We start from the raw sequence: 14544 nt of genomic DNA, 5'->3' as shown, positions 1-14544 counted from the left end.
TTTGGCGCATGTAACTAATAACATTTGATTTGATTTGAAAAGAAGAGAATCTCAACACAGTATTGCAAAATGTCGACATTGTCCCCCACCTTCAACAATCTTTAATGCTATCAATGCTTTAGAGAGGCTAAACTCGGCTGTTGAGCCTGTGTTTCATCATATCCGGGGCCGCAGCAAGAAGTGAAACGTTTCCCTAGCTCCATGCTGTAAGACACTATCATTCTTCTACACTTTCATCTCATACCTCTACTTTTATCCCTGCTTTCTTCCCTGTCCGCAACTTTGTAAACTCCTGGTGTTGTTAAAAAAAAAAAAATTATAATGAGGCATTAATTCATTTCTGTCTAGTTGCATGCTGACACACGCACTGCAAGTTGTAAGTAAGGAAAGATAAGAGCTAGCATAGGGGTTCATAGCATCCACAGACCAATAACGCAACAGACACACTTACATAATATGCACAAACACCAGCACTCTTTCTCTCTCACTCACTCTCTGAATACCCAGCAATCGAGCCTGCATGTGCCGTCTTCCTTTCTGGAGGTGTGGATGTCTGTCTGTCTGACTTAGTGTGAAGGTGTGACACCCCCCCCCCCCCCCTTTGGGAAGTTTTACCGTTAAACGTCCATGCAGCATCTGCATGCCAACCATTTGATCTCAATCAGTTTCAAGGGGGTATGCAAGATATTCTTGAGTTATGTAGCCGACGGTGTATTGAATTAATTTGAATGCGTTTTAGAGCAGATGGTGTAAACAAACGTTGGCATACCTGTGTTTTGTTTCAATCAAAGCACATGCAGTTCGGGACTGTATCGCCAGTGGACTAATGAAACAAATGTCAAAAGATAAAAAAGATATCAAAAGATAGTTTTTGAGCGGAATTTTCCTTTTAAGGTCTCAAAATAGCCTAGAAACCTCAAATTCAACTCTGGAAGTCAGTTCCACTGCCCCCCCCCTGGTTCCGGGTCTGATTTAGACCTGTGCGCAATGAATTATCAGGTAGAACACCAAAAAAAAAGGCTTCCGAACCTCGTAAGAGTTGAATACCCCTCTCCTAGAACATACTGTATCAATGGTAAACGAATAAGCACACAACACCGGATGTTTCAGGAAATGTATTTGACCGTTTTATTAACAAACTGTCGTAAAAACCACTGTTGCAAGAACGTGAGAAACCGTTTTAATACAAAATGTTTTGCCATTGTTGTTAACCTCGCCAACATGAATTTATCACAAAGCGGGGAGATGTAGCCGACACACTGGCCGGACCGGACCGTCTCTTGTGGATTTTTATTCTTTCATTCCTACTGATATGCGATTGAGGGGGAAAAAATAAATCATATATTACACCTTTAATGTCTCCGGTGCTTGTCTTTTAACCACAGACTACTGTCACAATTTTCTTTGTTTGTCGACACTTTTACTGGGCCTTTAAGGGTAGTAATCCTTAAAACATAATGGGGATAGTTCAGCGGAATTATGAATTCCGATATTTGTTTCCTTTCCTCTTAAGCGCTCTACCGACTGCTGTAAGGGGTCACTGCAATCCACACTTTGGTTTTGATAGAAAAGCCACTGCCAACAAACGCTAACGTTAGCCTTTTTCCAACCAAAAACATTACTTTACTCGGCGTACCGTGTCTGAGGTTACACCTCACACTATTACAACAGTGTGTTTTTCGGATTAACATGTTCAATATGTTTCCTTAAAAATCCTCTTGTCTTATGTGCTTATTGTTTAACCATTGATAGGTTCTTGACCATTTTGAGACCTTAAGGAGCATCGGGTACTGCTGGAATATCTACGATCTTCCGAGTCATTATTACATACTTTAAAAGCTGTTTATAAATGTGCGCGAAACTAGTTTACCTAACATTTACAAATTTGGGAGTAATGATTCATAAAATATTTAACAAACTATTTACTAATCCAGTGGTTCCCTAGGACCCCTGGGGGTTCTTGAGGGAAGCCACGTGGCCAAAGACCTTCTGGTAAAATGCACATGAAGGGGTACTTCAGGGGTACTCCGGGCAGAGAAAGACTCAGCTGGTGGTACAGTAAGCGAAAAAGGTTGGAAACCACTATACGAATCCATTGTAAATGTTTGTTTACAAGGTGTTATTATAAAGTGCTTCCCTTGTTGGGTTTCTGTTAAGCTATTCCAGATGCTCTCAGTAGATATTGCATTGTCCTTGTGCCTTTTCACCTCTCCACCTTCCCAGTTATGCAATATTAAAAGTGCCTGCTGTCAGATGTATCCGTCTCTAGTCCTGGGTTGCTGTAAGGCTAACGTTTTGTGTATCAGGGCTAGGTGCTATCAGGGATTACACCAGGATTTGGGTTCAGATAGCATTAGTGAAACAGGAGTCCCATGTTGTTTCCTGAGATTGAGCTTTTTTCCGAACTCGCTCCCACCTGCTTCGATGTGACGCGATGTCCAGAACTGTGTGTGCGCGCCCTTATGCAAGTGTTTACGTGTGTGTGTGTGTGTGTGTGTCCATTCCAAGGTGTGTATGTGCATGTATCCTTTCCCCCTCGGTAGAGCTTAGAGAACTCTGTAATGAAAAGCGGCGTACAAATTAAATGTATTATTATGTTCCGCACTGTGTATCCATGCGTTGTCATGTGCTTATGTGCATAGCCTACAATGTGTGTAAAAGCATTTATGTATGTGTGCAAGTCGGTCCGCAGTGTGTGTGTGTGTGTGTGTGTGTGTGTGTGTGTGTGTGTGTGTGTGTGTGTGTGTGTGTGTGTGTGTGTGTGTGTGTGTGTGTGTGTGTGTGTGTGTGTGTGTGTGTGTGTGTGTGTGTGTGTGTGTGTGTGTGTGTGTGTGTGTGTGTGTGTGTGTGTGTGTGTGTGTCAGTATAAATATAATCCTGTGAAAAACAAATCCAGGGACAGTGTTTTTCTCTTTTACTGGAGAGTAGTGGGAAGAGGAAGAAGGAAGATAAAGAAAGGAGGAATGGAGGCGGGGAGGAATATCAGTCAGAGCAGCTTAGAGAAGGGTCAGTGACCTGGAAATACCTGCACTCTGTCCCAAATGGGCGGCAGATAGCCTAGCGGTTAGAGTGTTGAGCCGGTGACTGGTTCGAATCCCTGAGCCAAATAGGGGGGAAAATCTGTACCTGTTCACTTGAGCAAGGCATTGGTCAAATATAGTGCACTATGTAGGGAACAGGGGGCTATTTGTGATTCAGCTCTGGCCCGTCCCTAGCAGATTTATAACACGCATAGAAATGACTCTGTTGTTCCCAGATTATCCCTACAACATACAGTGGGGCAAAAAGGTATTTAGTCTGCCATCAATTGTGCAAGTTCTCCCACTTAAAAAGATGAGAGGCCTGTAATTTTTAGAAATCTTGCTTGTTTGTAGGTGACCAAATACTTATTTTCCACCATAATTTGCAAATAAATTAATAAAAAATCCTACAATGTGATTTTCTGGATTTCTTTTCTAATTTTGTCTGTCATGGTTGAAGTGTACCTATGATGAAAATTACAGGCCTCTCTCATCTTTTTAAGTGGGAGAACTTGCACAATTGGTGGCTGACTAAATACTCCCCCCCCCCACTGTACATGTACGTCCATAGTAGTTGGCAAAACAGCACAAACAGATCTGGGACCAGGCTACCGTCGATTTGGTCCAACAATCTATGGGTTAAGTGAGGTGATTCGTCCACTAGGATCGATGCATATCAGTCCAGAGCATAGTGCCTATTGATCAAGTTGTTAAGAGGGGTAATGACTTGAAAAGTATTCCACGCTGACCACGGTAAATCACTCCTTTTAAATGCTGCGTAAAGTCACCAAGGACGGACTACCTATGTGCTGTATCTGTTTTGTCTGTGTACCTCATAAAAACCATGTCAAGATGCTCTAGGGTGACATTTATGTTTATGGTGTGTAGTTGATGTGTTTGTGTAAAATTACTTTGTCAACCTGTGTCCCCCTGTAATGGTCCGCTCTTTCTTCCCTATTGCTCTCATGTCTTCCTCTCTCTGTCTCTCTCTCTTCTTCTTGTTCTCTCTCTCTCCCTCTCGCCATCATTCCCTCTCCCCCTCTCAAATTAAAATTTGAACATAATTTATTGGCATGAAACGAGCAATGACTGTGTTTCCCTTCAAGCAATTAAAATCATGTAATACTATGCAAAATAGCAAATCACAGAAGAAAGACACAAGAAGACTCAAGATAACTGTCAAGACTTTCACAAACCTCTCTCCTCTCTCTGTAGGTGATGTGGTGGACATTTACCAGCGGGAGTTTCTGGGCCTGAGGGAGCGTCTGCACTCTGCCGAGCAGGAAAACCTGAAGCGCTCCAAGGAGCTCAACCTGGTGCTGGAAGAGATCAAGAGGGCCATCGCCGAGAAGCAGGCCCTCAGGGACATCAACCGCACCTGGGCCAGCCTTTCCGGTTAGACCAACAGACTGGAGGGAGGAAAAACTAGTTAGAACCAGTCAGAACTAGTCAGAACCAATTACAACCAGTCAAAATGAATCAGTCAATAAGTTTGCTAGATTTTACAACAATCAGTTACAATTTAAGCAACTGTAAAGCCACATCTACAGAGCCTTCAGAAAGTATTCATACCCCTTGACTTATTTCACATTTTGTTGTGTTACAGCCTGAATTCAAAATGAATTAATTCGTTTTTTTTTTCTGACAAAGTGAAAACATGTTTTCAGACATTTCTGCTAATGTATTAAATGAAATACAGAGATATACCATTTACATAAGTATTTACATCCTTGAGTCAATACTTTGTAGAAGCAACTTTGGTGGTGATTACAGCTGTGAGTCTTTTTGGTATGTCTGTATCAGCTTTGCACATCTGGATTTGGGGATCTTCTCCCGTTCTTTGCAGATCTTCTCAAGCTCTGTTAGGTTAGATGAGGAGTGGTGGTGAGCACCACTCTTCAAGTCTTTCAGCTGATTTTCAATGGGATTCAAGTCTGGGCTTTGGCTGGGCCACACAAGGACTTTCACATTCTTGTTCTGAAGCTATTCTAGAATAGCTTTGGCTGTATGCTTGGAGTCAGTGTCCTGTTGGAATGTAAATCTTCACCCCAGTCCAAGGTTATTTGCATTTTGAAGCAGCTTCTCATCAAGAATTTGCCTGTATTTGCCTCCATTCATTGTTTGCTCTATCCTTACCAGTCTCCCAGTCCCCGCCGCTGAAATGCATCCTCATAGCATGAATCTGCCACCACCATGGTGATGGGTAATGAGCTGTGTGTGTCATGGCGCTTTGCAAAGAGGCCAAAGAGTCAAATGTTTGTCTCATCAGACCACATAATCTTTTGCCTTATGATCTTAGTCTTTCAAATGCCTTTTTGCAAACCCCAGGCATGCTATCGTGTGCCTTTTTTCTCAGGAGTGGCTTCCGTCTGGCCAGATTGGTGAAGTGCTATAGAAACTGTTATCCTTCTGGGAGGTTCTCTCCTGTCTCAGCCAAGGAACACTGTAGTTCTGTCAGAGTGGTCATTGGGTTCCTCTTGCACAGGTCGCTCAGTTTGATCGAACAGCCTTCTCTAAGCATAGTCTGGGTAATAACATGTGTATCATTGATGGAGACCACTGTACTCTTGGAAACTTTCAACACTCTAGAAATAGTTTTACACCCTTCCCCAGCTCTATATGCCTCATCACAATTCTATCTCGGAGATCTAAGGGCAGTTCCTTGGACATGGTATAGTTCCTACTCATGCACTGTCAACTGTGGGACCTTGTATAGACAGGTGTGTTCATTCCTAAATCATATCCAAACAATTGAATTGGCCACAGGTGGACTCCATACATTGTATTGACGTCTCAAGGACGATCAAAGGAAATTGGACGCACCGGAGCACAATTTGGAGTGTCGTAGCAAAGGGGTGTGAATACTTATGTAAATGAGATTTCTGTATTTCATTTTCAATAAATGTTCAAACATGTTTTCACTTTGTCCTTAAGGTGTGTGTGTAGATGGCTGGGGGAAGAAAATAATATTTAATTCATTTTGAATTCAGTCTGTAACACAACAAAATGTGTCAAGGGGTATAAATACTTTCTGGAGGCACTGTATAAGAACTGTTTTTTAAACTATTACAACTCTCTGTAAGGCTGGATGGTCCAGAATATGTGGGCGCCACTATTTGGGTGAACCTCACAACAGTATCTAACCATTCAGAATGATGGGTTGCACTCTAAATGAACCTCTCTGTAATCATTAAGTAATGTACTGTGGGTAGTAATGATATAACTAATACATGAGAATGGAGGACAAATTGTCTATATATATATATATATATATATATATATAGTTGAAGTTGGACGTTTACATACACTTAGGTTGGAGTCATTAAAACTAATTTTTCAACAACTCCACAAATTTCTTCTTAACAAACTATAGTTTTGGCAAGTCGGTTAGCACATCTACTTTTTTCCAACAATTTTTTACAGACACTTATAATTCAATGTATCACAATTCCAATGGGTCAGAAGTTTACTACGTACATTAAGTTGACTCTGCGTTTAAACAGCTTGGAAAATTCCAGAAAATTATGTCATGGCTTTAGAAGCTTCTGATAGGCTAATTGACATCATTTGAGTCAATTAGAGATGTACCTGTGGATGTATTTCAAGGCCTACCTTCAAACTCAGTGCCTCTTTGCTTGACATCATGGGAAAATCAAAAGAAATCAGCCTGAAATTGTGGACCTCCACAAGTCTGGTTCATCCTTGGGAGCAATTTCCAAATGCCTGAAGGTACCACGTTCATCTGAACAAACAATAGTACAGAAGTATAAACACCATGGGAACATGCAGCCGTCATACCGCTCAGGAAGGAGACGCGTTCTGTCTCTTAGAGATGAACGTACCTTGGTGAGAAAAGTGCAAATCAATCCAAGAACAACAGCAAAGGACCTTGTGAAGATGCTGGAGGAAACCGATACAAAAGTATCTATATCCACAGTAAAACGAGTCCTACAGTGGGGCAAAAAGTATTTAGTCAGCCACCAATTGTGCAAGTTCTCCCACTTCAAAGGTGAGAGAGGCCTGTAATTTTCATCATAGGTGCACTTCAACTATGACAGACAAAATGGGGGAAAAAATCCAGAAAATCACATTGTAGGATTTTTTTATGAATTTATTTAGCAAATTATGGTGGAAAATAAGTATTTGGTCACCTACAAACAAGCAAGATTTCTGGCTCTCACAGACCTGTAACTTCTTCTTTAAGAGGCTCCTCTGTCCTCCACTCGTTACCTGTATTAATGGCACCTGTTTGAACTTGTTATCAGTATAAAAGACACCTGTCCACAACCTCAAACAGTCACACTCCAAACTCCACTATGGCCAAGACTAAAGAGCTGTCAAAGGACACCAGAAACAAAATTCTAGACCTGCACCAGGTTGGGAAGACTGAATCTGCAGTAGGTAAGCAGCTTGATTTGAAGAAATCGACTGTGAGAGCAATTATTAGGAAATGGAAGAATACAAGACCACTGATAATCTCCCTCGATCTGGGGCTCCACGCAAGATCTCACCCCGTGACGTCAAAATTATCACAAGAACGGTGAGCAAAAATCCCAGAACCACACGGAGGGACCTAGTGAATGACCTGCAGAGAGCTGGGACCAAAGTAACAAAGCCTACCATCAGTAACACACTACGCCGCCAGGGACTCAAATCCTGCAGTGCCAGACGTGTCCCTCTGCTTAAGCCAGAACATGTCCAGGCCCATCTGAAGTTTGCTAGAGAGCATTTGGATGATCCAGAAGAAGATTGGGAGAATGTCATATGGTCAGATGAAACCAAATTATAACTTTTTGGTAAAAACTCAACTCATCGTGTTTGGAGGACAAAGAATGCTGAGTTGCATCCAAAGAACACCATACCTACTGTGAAGCATGGGGGTGGAAACATCATGCTCTGGGGCTGTTTTTCTGCAAAGGGACCAGGACGACTGATCCGTGTAAAGGAAAGAATGAATGGGGCCATGTATCGTGAGATTTTGAGTGAAAACCTCCATCAGCAAGGGCATTGAAGATGAAACGTGGCTGGGTCTTTTAGCATGACAATGATTCCAAACACACCGCCCGGTCAACTGAGTGGCTTCGTATGAAGCATTTCAAGGTCCTGGAGTGGCCCAGCCAGTCTCCAGATCTCAACCCCATAGAAAATCTTTGGAGGGAGTTGAATGTCTGTGTTGCCCAGCAACAGCCCCAAAACATCACTGCTCTAGCGAGATCTGCATGGAGGAATGGACCACAGAAGACTTTCAGAAAACATTTGACCTCTGTCATTGCCAACAAAGGGTATATAACAAAGTATTGAGATAAACTTTTGTTATTGACCAAATACTTTTTTTCCACCATAATTTGCTAATAAATTCATAAAAAATCCTACAATGTGATTTTCTTGATTTTTTTTATCTCATTTTGTCTGTCATAGTTGAAGTGTACCTATGATGAAAATTACAGGCCTTGCTCATATTTTTAAGTGGGAGAACTTGCACAATTCGTGGCTGACTAAATACTTTTTTGCCCCACTGTATATCGACATAACCTGAAAGGCCGCTCCGCAAGGAAGAAGCCACTGCTCCAAAACCACCATAAAAAAGCCAGACTACGGTTTGCAACTGCATATGGGGACAAATATCGTCATTTTTAGAGAATTGTCCTCTGGTCTGATGAAACAAAATTAGAACTGTTTGGCCATAATGGCCATCGTTATGTTTGGAGGAAAAAGGGGGAGGCTTGCAAACCGAAGAACACCATCCCAACCGTGAAGCACGGGTGTGGCAGCATCATGTTGTGGGGGTGCTTTGCTGCAGGAGGGACTGGTGTAGGGAAATTATGGGGATATATTGAAGCAACATCTCAAGACATCAGTCAGGAAGTCAAAGCTTGGTCACAAGTGGGTCTTCCAAATGGACAGTGACCCCAAGCATTCTTCCAAAGTTGTGACAAAATGGCTTAAGGACAACAAAGTCAAGTTATTGGAGTGGCCATCACAAAGCCTTGACCTCAATCCCATAGAACATGTAGGGGCAGAAATGAAAGCAAGGAGGCCTTACAAACCTGACTCAGTTACACTGGCTCTGTCAGGAGGAATGGGCCATTATTCACCCAACTTATTGTGGGGAGTTTGTGGAAGGCTACCTGAAACGTTTGACACAAGTTAAAGAAAATGCTACCAAATACTAATTGAGTGTATGCAAACTTCTGACCCGTTGGTAATGTGATGAAAGAAATAAAAGCTGAAATAAATAATTCTCTGTACTGTTATTCTGACATTTCAGTAAGGATTAGGTTGAATTATATTTGAATGGTATATCCAGTCAGTAAGAAAAGATTGCTACTCAAATATACTGTACATGAATGAGCCCTTTAGTAGCATCCATTCTCATTTTAACCACATTAATAATAATGTGTGACTTCTGATAAAACATTTTAATGCCCTTCTGACCCGTGTGTGTGTGTGTGCTCCGTGTCTGCGTGCATGCGTTCTTCCGTGTGTGTGTGTGTGTGTGTGTGACAGACGAGACCAAGTTGAAGCTGTGGAATGTGACGACCAATAAGAATGTGCTCCAGCTGCCCAGTATCTTCCACCACCTGCCCCATCTCCTGGCCAAGGAGAGTAGCCTGCAGCCCGCTGTGCACGTGGGCCAAGGACGCACCGGGGGTCAGCACACACACACACACACACACACACACACACACACACACACACACACACACACACACACACACACACACACACACACACACACACACACACACACACACACACACACACACACACACACACACACACACACACACACACACACTTAGGAGCATACTACACACACAGACATACACACAAGCACAGCCACGCATGGAAGCAGACACATGCACACATTCTATCTCTCGCATTCACTCTTATCTCCATCCTTACTTACTTCCACCTCTTCCCTCCCCTCAGAACAGTAATAGTGTCTACTGTCCAGACCATTTTTTTTCATCCTCAACCTCCCCTCTCTGGCTTTCTGCCCCACTGTGGCTGTGCCAGTAGCCCATTTAGATTTCACCCTCTGTTGGGAGCTAGCCCCCCCCCCCCCCTTAAACCTCCACCCCCTGGAGAGGCCATCCAACTCTCCAGACAGCCAGCTAGACTCTCAGAGGTGCTATTAACAAGTGTGTGGGTGTGTGCGTGTTGCTAGCACTTGTGCTTTTGTGTGTGTACGTACGTACGTGTGTGTGTGCATGTGTGTGAGATTTATGTTCAGGCCACTGAAACCCCCCTAAATCAATTCCTCGGGCCACGTCCGTGAGGGTGCCTCGTAGAGCACTAGCCAGGACGCTACCCCTAGCTCCCCTCTAGTAATCAGAGTATGTTTTATGGGCGTATTACATGGAGAAGATAGCCGCTAGGGTCTGCTTATGTTAGCTCACAATGGGAGAGGAAGGGATGGCGAGGACGAGTACAGGGTACTATAATCAACTGTTGCTGCAGAAACACTGCTATTGATGTGGACTTCCTCCCTATGGGAATGGGAAGTTGGTAAAAAAAATACCTGAATTGTAATTCAGCCTTGACAATGTATTCTTCTCTTTCTTTCCATCACTCACCACCATCACTCATTTACAGGGCATTGTATTTTTATTGTGTTGACAAGATTGTCCTTGTAAGTCATTCCACTCTCCACCCCTGTCCAGATATACAATCTACAGCCTTTCTCTCTGTACTTCTCTCTCCTCATCTATTTCATCTCACCATCTCTTCGACTCACTCTTCAGAAAACATGTTATTCTGTCTCCGTCGTGAACAATAAGGTCACACAGGAAAGTTACATTTTCAGCGGAAGTGGGGTACGGAAGCAATCTTTCCCTATTGAACAAGTTCAGCCAGGCCTGAATTCAAGAAATACCGACACACACTCTGCACATGTTGAAAAAAAAAGTATTATAACTGGATTATAGCTCCCTTCCAAATGTTGTAAATTATATATATATTCATGTCATAGTTACCAGTCAACTCCAAAAGTTACTTCACCTTCAACCAGTGAATGCTAGCCCTCTGGAGAGCCCTGCGGTTGTGGGAAGTGCAGTTGTCGTACCAGGCGGTGATACAGCCCGACAGTATGCTCTCAATTGTGCACCTGTAAAAGTTAGTGAGTGTTTTCGGTGACAAGCCAAATTTTGTTTTAGCCTCCTGAGGTTGAAGAGGTGCTGTTGCACCTTCTTCACCACACTGTCCTGTGTGCGTGGACCATTTCAGTTTGTCAGTGATATGTACACTGAGGAACTTAAAACTTTCCACCTTCTCCACTGCTGTCCTGTCGATGTGGATAGGGTGGTGCTCCCTTTGCTGTTCCCTGATGTCCATGATCATCTCTTTTGTTTTGCTGACATTGAGTGAGAGGTTATTTTTGGAGTGGGTCTAGTGTGGCAGGTAGGGTGGAGGTGATATGATCCTTGACAAGTCTCTCAAAGCACTTCATAATGACAGGAGTGCGTGCTTCGGGGTGATAGTCATTTAGTTCAGTTACCTTCGCTTTCTTGGGAACAGGAACAATGGTGGTCATTTTGAAGCATGTGGGGACAGCAGACTGGGATAGGGATTGATTGAATATGTCCGTAAACACACCAGCCAGCTGGTCTGCCCATGCTCTGAGAACGCGGCTAGGGATGCCGTCTGGGATGGCAGCCTTGCGAGGTTTCACTTGTTTAAATGTTTTAGTTTCTGCCTATAGGAGGGGAGCAGCAAGATGGAGTCAAGGTCGGATTTGCCAAAAGGAGGGCGGGGGAGTGCCTTGTAAGCATCGCGGAAGTTAGAGCAGCAATGGTTTTGCGTGTTGCTCGTGTACTGCAATCGATATGCTGATAGATTTTAGGTATCCTTGTCCTCAAATTAGCTTTGTTAAAATCACCAGCTACAATAAATGCAGCCTCAGGATATATGGTTTCCAGTTTGTATGAAGTCCAGTGAAGTTCCTTGATGGCCGTCTTGGCTTGCGGGGGCATATACACGGCTGTGAAGATAACAGAGGAGAGTTCTATTGGGAGATAATACGGTCTGCATTTTATCGTGAGGAATTCTAGGTCAGGTGAACAAAAGGACTTGAGGTCTTGTATGTTGTTACAATTACACCATGAGTTGTTAATCATGAAACATACACCCCCGCCCTTCTTCTTACCGGAGAGATGTCTATTCCTGTCAGCAAGATGCACTGAAAATCCCATTGGCTGTACGGACGCCGACAGCATGTCACCAGCTAGCCATGTTTCCGTGAAACAGAGTATGTCGCAATCCTGGATATCTCTTTGGAAAGCAACTCTTGCCCTGATTTTGGTGACTTTCGGGACTGGACATTAGCCAGTAATATACTCAAAAGTGGTGGGTGGTGTACGCACATCCGAATTCTCACTAGAAAACCGCTCCGGCACCCTCTCCTCCAGGGGTGCTGTTTTGGGTCGGCCTCTGGAATCAGTACAAATGTCCTGGGAGGTGCAGTCAAATGATTCGCTTTGGGAAAGTCGTGTTCCTGGCCGTAGTGCTGGTTGTGCTGGTAAGTTGACGTCTCTATGATATCCAATAGTTCTTCGCGGCAATATGTAATAAGACTTAAGGGCTGACAATGTAATAAATAATACATAAAAATAAAATAAAATACTTTACAGTTTCCTAAGGACTAGAAGCAAAGCTAATGAGAAAACAGACATGGTATTTAATTTAAGAGAATGAACAAGATTTAGCAAGGCAACCTTGGGGCTAATTTGAATGCACGGCAATGGCTGAATTTGAGGGATTTTTCTCATCCGTACTCACGTGACCGCAGTAAAATGTCACTCCGTAATAAGTTATATTGACTGGCTCATTCCACACAATCGAGCATGTCGTTGGTTCTTTCTCTCCCTGTACTGACTGTGATTGGTCTATGTGTGTCCCCGTCAGTGTCGATCGTGATGGGCGTGCCCAGTGTGAAGAGGGAGGTCCACTCCTACCTGACGGACACCCTCAGTTCTCTGATGACAGAGCTCAGCGCCGCAGAGAAGGAGGACTGCGTCATTGTGGTATTCATCGCTGAGGTGAGATACTATAGAATGAGAGTGTGTGTGTGTGTGTGTGTGTGTGTGTGTGTGTGTGTGTGTGTGTGTGTGTGTGTGTGTGTGTGTGTGTGTGTGTGTGTGTGTGTCCCGACCTTCTGTGGTCGTGGCTTTTGAAGTGGGTCCGTGAACTCTTTAGGTGTGTGTGTATGGGTCTGCTTGCGTGCTTGTGAGTGTATATATACTGTGTCTATAAAAGGTCAGTGATCTGAAGAGCTAATGAGTGATGCTACCCCAGGCTACTGCCACTAGCACACACATCCCCTACTGCTCCGCTAATAGCCTAGACACTATCCATCACTAACTTGTCTGACCCATATTAACTCCCTAAGGTCGATCTCCGCACCCCCACGGAAATCTAATAAGCATTATAAAAACATCCCCATAAAAATCTGTCAGTTTAAGCTAGACATGTTCCTTTGCATTGGATGCATCTCAATCCACGGCATCCGCATATGTAACATTTCCGCATCTGCGGTGAAAGGTGAGAGCTAGAGCGCTTTTTGTCAGACCATGAGACATTCTGAAAATCGGTCTTCTTGCAAAATCATCTGTAGTGTCCGAATGGTTTGGCCTATTATGACCCCTCTATGGAAAGATGAGAATCTCCGTTTTGCTCTGCTACCCCCCCCACAAGCATCTTGGGACTTGTCTAAAGTCGATACAACTTCTGTCTGTAGAGTCCAAGCAGTTTGCACTACACACTATGATCCTTTCTATGTAAAGGTGTATTAGGACTCCCACAGGCCTCAAAACACTCATCTGAAGGTCCCCCTGTACCAGTTGAAACAATTGATTGAAGTACTGTATCGAGTAAAATAAAATGTTATTTGTCAACAGGTGTAGACCTTAACGTAAAATTTTACAGCCTTATTTAACAAGCCCTTTAACCAGCAATGCAGTTTTAAGAAAATAGAGTTAAGAAAATATTTGCTAAATAATGAGGCTATATACAGGGGGGTAACGGTGCGGGGGTAATTTAATAATTTTCCTCCCTCATGATGCCATCTATTTTGTGAAGTGCACCAATCCCTCCTGCAGCAAAGCACCCCCAGAACATGATGCTGCCACCCCCGTGCTTGATGGTTTGGAAGGTGTTCTTCAGCTTGCAAGCATCCCCCTTTTCTCCTCCAAACATAACAATGGTCATTATGGCCAAACAGTTCTATTTTTGTTTCATCAGACCAGAGGACATTTCTCCAAAAATTGAGATTTTTTCCCCCATGTACAGTTGCAAACCGTAGTCAAGCTTTTTTATGCCGGTTTTGGCTCCTTCTACGGTGGATATAGATACTTTTGTACCTGTTATCTCCAGCATCTTCACAAGGTCCTTTGCTGTTGTTCTGGGATTGATTTGCACTTTTCGCACCAAAGTACATTTATCTCTAGGAGACCATATGCGTCTCCTTCCTGAGCGGTATGACGGCTGCATGGTCCCATTGTGTTTATACTTGCGTACTATTGTT

General features: G+C 43.3%; 1 protein-coding gene across 2 annotated transcripts in view; it reads left to right on the top strand.

The window, feature by feature from the left end:
* Window positions 1-14544, top strand: part of mgat4b (alpha-1,3-mannosyl-glycoprotein 4-beta-N-acetylglucosaminyltransferase B) — a 222872-nt gene that overhangs the window by 103347 nt on the left and 104981 nt on the right. For both annotated transcript variants that reach the window (XM_046323934.1, XM_046323935.1), the window contains exons 2-4: window positions 4236-4415; window positions 9528-9671; window positions 12927-13060. In XM_046323934.1, the coding sequence (XP_046179890.1) occupies window positions 4236-4415; window positions 9528-9671; window positions 12927-13060 (458 nt within the window). The remainder of the gene's footprint in view (window positions 1-4235; window positions 4416-9527; window positions 9672-12926; window positions 13061-14544) is intronic.

This window comes from Oncorhynchus gorbuscha, linkage group LG23, assembly GCF_021184085.1.
Source record: "Oncorhynchus gorbuscha isolate QuinsamMale2020 ecotype Even-year linkage group LG23, OgorEven_v1.0, whole genome shotgun sequence".
In the NCBI taxonomy this organism is placed as follows: domain Eukaryota; kingdom Metazoa; phylum Chordata; class Actinopteri; order Salmoniformes; family Salmonidae; genus Oncorhynchus; species Oncorhynchus gorbuscha.
The sequence above is the reverse complement of the archived record's forward strand: the minus strand, read 5'-3'. Positions and strand labels throughout refer to the sequence as shown.